General features: G+C 37.7%; 1 protein-coding gene across 1 annotated transcript; it reads left to right on the top strand.

Moving 5' to 3' along the window:
- The first annotated feature begins 2,366 nt into the window (after positions 1–2,366).
- LOC148280411 (uncharacterized) lies at positions 2,367–4,310 on the top strand. The gene has a single exon (XM_088228457.1). The coding sequence runs from the start codon at positions 2,367–2,369 to the stop codon at positions 4,308–4,310; it is 1,944 nt and encodes a 647-aa protein (XP_088084583.1).
- Positions 4,311–8,298: the final 3,988 nt, after the last annotated feature.

The following is an 8,298-nucleotide window of genomic DNA, read 5'->3' as shown; positions in this document are numbered from 1 at the left end:
GCTGCGCGGTGTTCTCCACCACACTTCCAACACACTTCTTTATTTTTACAGTGAGCCACGGAATGTCCGTAGCTCATGCATTTCTGACAAGATATTAATGAAATATACTCTGCTACCCCAACTTTAGCGTAGCCGATATTGACTCTGCCCATCTCTACGAGACGGGTCCAAATTTGCGGTTGAACCGCAAGGACAGCACATTTACGGCTGTTATCTTTTTTAAATGGCAGAGTGAAAAGTACTGCTGCTTTACATTCTGCCGTTTGGTATGCAGAGCTGTCAAAGTCATTTTGATTAAAAAGGGCCTCAATGATTTGTTCTTTTGTGAGATCTGCGTCCACACCTTTTAAAATAACTTTAGGCCTAATTTTAGCGCCATTTTGTACAATGAGCTCATTATTTTTTGCGATTTCGCTTGTAAGTTTTTTACATTGGTCCTCAGTGTCGCATTGAATAATAACTTTATTGTTGGCCGTCTTTTTTAGGGACCGAACTCCAACGCCTAATGTTACCACGTTGATGCTACTTTTAATGGTTTTTTCCAGGGCCTCGCTGGCTGTGGGCAGTTTTCCTTGGATGACTACTGTATGCCGTGTTTTGGGTTTTACAACTATAGGCTCGATAGAAAGACCGCTTTCTGGCTTAGCATTGGTTGCTGCAATGTGAGCATAGCTTATGGCTGAGGATGCGGTAGCAGGCGATAATGAAGAGCTTTGGGGCATAGTAATCTGTGCTTTGAACGAGGTCAAGGCTTCACTATGCTTTATTTCTTGTACAAGAGCCTGCTCAGTATACAAAAGTTGTGCTTTAAGAGACTCTGCTTCAAAGCGAATTTTTGTCGCCGAAGCTTCAGCGGCAATAGCAGTATTTGCAAAAATTATAGCTTTGAGGCAGTCACGAATTTCTGCTTTAATGGAGCTTTTAATGTTTCCACTATTTGACAATGCGCGAATCGCTTGCTCTGCTTTTGATTTAATGGTATCTGTGGGCGAAAGTATCATGACAATTTCATGACTTTGCTCTTCGGGGCATTCTTCATCATCCGAAAATGCTTTTTTCGATGTTGAAGGGATCGGAGAGGGAGGAGAGAGTGGGCCTCCCGGCAAAGATCTGTCAGGAGGATCTTTTCGGGTTCTCCGTGGAGGGGTTCTAAGAACCATTCTACAAACCCAAAATTTAAGTTAAGCGGGTATGTGCAATCCGGCCGACCGGCACGGTCAAAAAAAACGTCACACGACACGAATCTAAAATGAATGAATTTACCGTTGAGAAAAGGAGATGATGCTAGTGAGTTTACTGAATTTAGTAGAAAATGAACTAAAGGACGCGCACTAAAATGGCTTTACAAAATGGCAAACGACAAAATACCGAAAACAAAAATGAAAGACGAGAAATGCAATGGATTAGTAATATATGTAAATCACTCACCGATCTGGAGACTGGTCACAACACAACTGAATTGATTTTAAGCGGATGTATGCACGCGGAGTAAAATGGAGGTACCAACTCACAAAAACGATTTTAAATAGAAAAAAAAAAAGAAAAATGGTACCAACTCCCAAAATTTAAATTGCCAGAAAGAAAAAGAAAAAAAAAGAAAAAAAAAAGACGTGACTATAGCTAAACGTAAACTTGTGAACTCAGCCGCTAGCCGGAGAGTAAATGTCACATTACCAGCCTATCTGGAGATTAGACAAAAATATAAAAATCTGATTGCGACAACCAAAACCCAGAGCTGGAAAAATTTCTGTTCGGCACAATCGAAAGAAACCACGTGGTCAACAGTGCAAAGAATTCTCAAATCAACGCAATATCGCCCCCCAGAAACTCTAAAGTTCCAAAATAAACAAACAACCTCAGCGGAGGAGTCGGCCACCGAGCTTCTTAGACATTTCTTTCCCGATGACTCATTGTCACAAGAATCAGCCGAGCAACTTTTGATTAGACAAAACAAAGAAGCAGCGCTTCTAAAAAATAATGATGTACTATTTACCGAACTAGAAATAAGAAAAACACTTTTAGAATTAGATTCCGGAAAAGCACCGGGTCGTGATCACTTCACTGCAGACATTTGCCAGATGGCGTTCAAGCTCCATCCAGAAATTCTTGTCAGCATATATAACGCTTGCCTTAGAGTTGGCTGTTTTCCACTACTGTGGAAAATAGCAAGAATAAAAGTTATACCCAAACCGGGCAAAGAAGACTACGGCAATGTCACTTCTTATAGACCCATTGGACTCTTACCAGTCTTGGGTAAAGTCCTAGAAAAACTTTTAATTAATAGAATATCATGGAAATTCAACAAATATAATAAATTGAGTCCTCGCCAATATGGTTTTACTCGACAAAAGAGTACAGAGGACGCCATGCTTGACGCAGTAACTTGCATCAAGACGGCAACAAGGGAAGGTTATCACGTGTGTGTGATATCCCTTGACATCAAGGGAGCGTTCGACAATGCCTGGTGGCCTCACATCCTCCGGCAACTAGCGCGACTTGACTGCCCCTTGAACATATTTAACATGTTCAAGGACTACCTTTCGGATAGGATGGTAGAAATAAAATACGCAGGAGCCAGCTCAAAGAAAGGCTCCAATAAGGGTTGCATACAGGGATCTGCTTGCGGCCCGGTGCTTTGGAATATCGTCCTAGACGAACTTTTACAAAAAGAATATCACTGCAATGTTCATTTACAAGCATTTGCAGATGATGTACTACTGGTCATAAAGCACAAAGACATTAACGTTCTGGAGAGTATAACTAATGAAACGCTCTCCTCGGTCACTGAATGGGGAGACAAAGTCAAATTGATATTTTCAGAGGAAAAAACTAACGCCCTCTTCATAACTAAGCGCAATAAGGCGCAGGCACCTTGCCTTTTCATGAAGGGAAAAAGAATTAACTTCGTAACAGACTGCAAAATCCTTGGAGTGGTACTAGATGAGAATCTTAATTGGAGTAAACACGTAGATTCAGTAACGAAAAAAGCGACAAAAATCGCAAACAAATTAATATTCATGGCCAAGCCAACATGGGGTCTTAATCCTGAAATATTGCGGTCAATTTACATTGGAGTAGTGGAACCGATGATCACCTATGCTGCGGCGGTGTGGTCGGAAGCGGCAAAAAGGAAAAATATACAGGCGAAACTAAATAGAGTACAGAGATCTATGGGAATAAGAATATGCAAAGCATACCGCACGGCTTCCCTTACATCTGTACAAGCAATAGCTGGACTGATTCCACTGGACTTAAAAGTTAAAGAGCTGGGAGAAATCTATAATACGAAGAAGAATCTCACCATCACTAATAGACCAGATGATCAAAGATACCAGGGAAGGATAGCGTACACGGAACTGCCGCATCCAAGCGAGCAAATAGGTGAAATCACCAGTTACCCAGACTCGTACGCAAGAGTCAAATTCCCCGTCGAAGAAATCGATATATACACGGATGGAAGTAAAACTGAAGGAAAAGTGGGAGCAGCTTTCGCCGTGTTTAATAATGACGGAGAAGTACACAGAAAGAAGCTTCCCATGGCTGACTACTGCTCGGTATTCCAAGCCGAACTCTTCGCCATTATGAAAGCCTTAGACTGGGTCTCTAGCAAGACGAGCAACTGGAAGACTGTCAACTTGTTGTCAGATTCTAGAAGCTCTGTTCAAGCACTTGAAGACGGGGCTCCCGACAATCCGATGGTTTTCTACATCCAAAACTCATCTCGGATCTTAAAGTCCAAAGGCATCGATTGCAAATTTATGTGGATTCGAGGCCATAATGGCCTTGCGGGAAATGAAAGAGCTGATGAACTAGCTAAAAGCGCAGCTCTACACGTAAAAACCGCAAAGCTTTACACTGAATTTCCACTTAGTTACGCCAAAAGAGAATTAAGAAGTCTGACTTTAACAGAATGGGAAGAACGATACCAAAGCAGCACCACTGGTTCTGGAACCAAATACTTTTTAAAGACACTAGAAGAGTGCAAAAACTTCAGAAAATCAAACACGCCAACATTCGAGTCAACCCAAATTCTAACGGGCCATGGAGCCACACTCTCTTATCTTCACAGATTTAAATTGAAAGATAATCCGGCTTGTCCTTGCGACGCACAGACGGAGCAAAACGTAGATCATCTGTTGTTTCACTGCCCCATGTTTGCCATAGATCGATTCTCTTTCGAAAAAGAGTGCAACAGATTAAATGTTCCATTTGAAGATTTTACGCAGGTACTTCAAAACAGGTTACTCTCCGGGATGTTCGTGAACTTTGCTAAAGTAATTATAGATAGAATAAGACCCATGAACAAGTAAAGAGGCTGGCACTCTATACTTGTCATAACAATCTGTGATAATAACAATATTAAAATGTAAACTAATCAAAATTTCTCCACAGATACCTCCCTTTCCTGTTAAGGTTTCTCATGGTTCCCTTAACACTTGGACGAATGTCGGAAAGCGAAACTAGCCCATGAAAACAGAGGTTATAGGTACACAAAACACAAACACGCAAAATGACTCACATAAAAACGAACACAAATAACAAAATACATAACACAAACAAGTATAGTCGCATTCGGGGGCGCCGACACATGTATTTGTGTTAGTGCTTTTGATGTGATTGTAAACTAATTGACAGTACACAAACACTTACACGTAAAATCATACACAAAGCACTAACACTAAAAACAGCACAAATATATCACCTTGATAAATAATAAGCAAGGGAAAAACAATGCAACACAACCAAGGAAAAAAAAAAAAAAAAAAAAAAAAAAAAAAAAACAAGTTCAGTTCAGTCAGTCAGTTCAGCCCGTCGACGTCACTCAGTTCCAACATGTGGTTCAAGTGCAGTCTTTTCAACTCATCATCGACGTAACACTCGCGCAACACAATTCACTATTAATTCGCCATGTAAATACGCATTAAAAGGCAATTTTGTATCTTCTCTGTCAATCTCTAACTGGGGTAGGAACTCTAACATACAACAACCTAATTCATACAAAAGTGTTAAATTAATAAATTAATAAGGGTGCTACTTTATTAGCTCGGTCAATGACCATAAGTTTAGTTTTGCTCATTTTCATTAAGAGTTCCGGTCTGAACTAGCAGCATCACAATATCATATATGGTTATTAATATAAGCAATAACAATAATTGTATCAGTTAACTAATAGAAGATAACGCAGTTTGTGTAGGTTTAGTATCTTGCTATACAGTTAATCGAAGTGTAGAGTTATTAATTTTCAAGTCTTGTGTACACATAATGGATTAAAGATAATCTAAATGCTAAGTTTAATTATTTGTTTACAAGATTACAAACATTATTTCAGCCACATAGAAATTCCGTACTTATAATGTTATTATAATGTTGCGGATATGTACAATATTATAATACCAATAATTTATATATTTTTTAAATACATATTGCGTGGTAAATTTAAGACCATAAATGCAGCGATTTAAATGTTCCCTTAAGAGGATATGCGGTGTCAGAGAAATTTTATGAATAGGTGTTTGAACACAATTTTTCTGTCACCCTCTCGCAAATGCCTTCCTGATTTGTTTTTAAAAAACAATTGCACATCGGACTGATTATTCCTAGCTAAAATTGATAAAATCAAGGGTTTATTGTCCTATTTTCCGCACATCAGGAAGAAATGAAAACAAACATATGTGGCAAAAAAGGTTCTGCCTAAATACAGGAAATTTCTAGCTAGACTGGACCTGAAATACATAAAATCAACGTAAATGCAAACAATACTTATTAATCGTAATCGTATAGATTTATTTCATTGAAAAACATCTCACATTAATTACATCTCTGCGTTTTCTCTTTTGCATGTCTAAATGAGTTGGAGGATATAATACAAGTTGTACATTTTACAAAATAACTTACTTTTCTTTTTACAATTTACAAAAAACCTATTTTCCTATTTTTTTTAAAAACATGTTTCCTTGGTTCATAGAAAACTTCATTTTATGTTTTATTTATATAGATATGTTTCAAAACGGATGTATTCTAAATAAAGAATAATATTGGAAAATTAAAAAATAATACAAAAAGTCACACCACTTCATCATATCATTATACCCTTGCACGCATCCGATGGTGTATAGGAATCTGCATTGTTATAATAAATTCAACTTACTTATCGCAATCTGTTACACAAAGGTTAGATAGTTAGCCTTACGCTTCAGGTCCGGTCCAGTAACATGAATATTGAACCACGTTTCAAATAAGTATTTCATATTGAACTTTCCGGAAATCGAACCCGGGACCTCAAGCATAGTAGTCGAATGTGCCATGAAGCGGACTTATCTCCACTCGATTTCATTTTATTTATTTTTTTACCTGAGAGTACTCATCGAGTCGAAAGCACTCGTCCAGTATTTCGGTAGTATTTTACACACAAAACTATATTCTCTGTCCACCTGGTCACACACAAAGGTAATATGATTGCCATTTTTTTTTACAGTGGGGAGTGACAAATTATAGTAAGAAATACGAGCTTAAAAAAATTAATAATAAGTTGTTTCAATCTCATTAAAAACTAAAAGAAAACAAAATCAAACTGGCGCATTAAAATTTCAAAATTGTTTCAATTTTTAAATTTAATAGAATCACAACCTCGGATGAAACTATTACGCTTATTGGCTACTCTCAGATAAAAAAAATAGTCGTGTAGAGGTAAGTGCGCCTAAAACGGTAGCGCTAATGCGCATTCGCCTACGATGCTTGAGGTCTAATTCTTGGCAGGGTGGACGTGAAACATTCATTGAACGTATTTATGCAGAAAGCAGCCAGTCCTCAATTTCAAAAAAATTAGATATTGATGTTATCGGCAGCAGTAAGGTCAATTCTACGTTCTGCTAAAAACAGACAGACCGCTATCATACAAAAAACTGTAATAATCACCTTATGAAAATAGTGTCGATCACAAAAACGGCATTTCTCAATTTGCACCCACAGCACTAGAAAAAAATTACGGTTTTAAAAAAATCATTTAAACTGGTCAAATACATAATAAAATTGATTGTTTATCATTTGTAAAAGTTGAAAACACTCCAACTGTTGTGTAGACTTGATTATTGACTCTTTTAACAAAGGAGCTATTATCTCAGTTTAATTTTTCTATGGCTAGCTGTTTTCTGCAAAACTGCGTTCAATTTCTAATGTTTTGAAAGTTTAATAACCGATCCGGTCGAAAATTTTCAAAAACCTATTAAGAAAATCATATGTTTCGTAATCATATGTTGTTATCAAATAAAGAAAAAAATATTGAGCCCAAAAGATATGAATCCCCTGGAAACGAAAGCTGTTTATAAAGTAAACATAGGACAAACAGGGCGCACAGCAAAGAAAATGAACAAACACAAAAAAGCGTGGAAACTTGGGCATCCTGACAAATCTGCAATAGCGGAACACTTTATAGACACCGGACATTTTTTGGCATTTGAACCGAAAATTTTGCATAAACCCAGTAATTACAGTGCACGAATAATAAAAGATGCAATTGAAATACACAGACACCCAAATAACGTAAACAAAAATGGCGGGCTTAAATTAAACTCAACATGGTTCCCAACACTACATACTACAAAATGAATAGAAATGTGCCTACTGCCGACTGCGATACGGTACAAATTGCTAGTACTTAAACACACACTTTTTCCTACAAAACACTCAGTTTACCCTAAAGATGGCTCCTGCAATGGTAGCCGAAACGTCGGAACAAATCCAACACACGCGGTATCACCCAAAAGAGAAACATATTGATAACAGTGACCGTAAAAATCTTCGCACCTATTTAAGGAAATCATAACTCGAAAGCTACAACTTACCCAAGTATCAGCTGGTATACTTTTGTACTTATAAAGTTGTGACATAAAATGTCCAAAAAAATTTTACCGCTCTCACGTAAAGCTAAAGAAAATCACGTGCCTCGTTGTTCTACGATCTCGGCAAAAAGTTAATACGAGTAATTTTTGTGAAGGAATAATCACAGAACTAGATCTTATACTTTTTAAAATTGAGTAAACCCATTTGGACCTCTGAAGGCGAGAGATACAGTTGGATAGTGAGAGCGCGCTTATAACACTAGAGGATTAGGTTAAGTACCTGACTTGAGTTAAGGGAATGTCAAGAGTAGCTGCTCTGTCTGTAGTCTGTAGACGGAATATATTATGGGGCATTTTCCAGCAAGTAGTAGTTTTTCACTTAATGTGCTTTGGAACTTCCTTGATATAATAAAAGTGTTTTTCTCCCCAACTGACTTAAGCAAGTTATGCGAAAAGTTTT

This window comes from Micrasema longulum, unplaced genomic scaffold (assembly GCF_059751315.1).
Source record: "Micrasema longulum isolate JH-2025_06_02 unplaced genomic scaffold, ASM5975131v1 h1tg000582l, whole genome shotgun sequence".
Taxonomy (NCBI): Eukaryota; Metazoa; Arthropoda; class Insecta; order Trichoptera; family Brachycentridae; genus Micrasema; species Micrasema longulum.
This window is presented reverse-complemented; position numbering and strand designations above follow the sequence as displayed.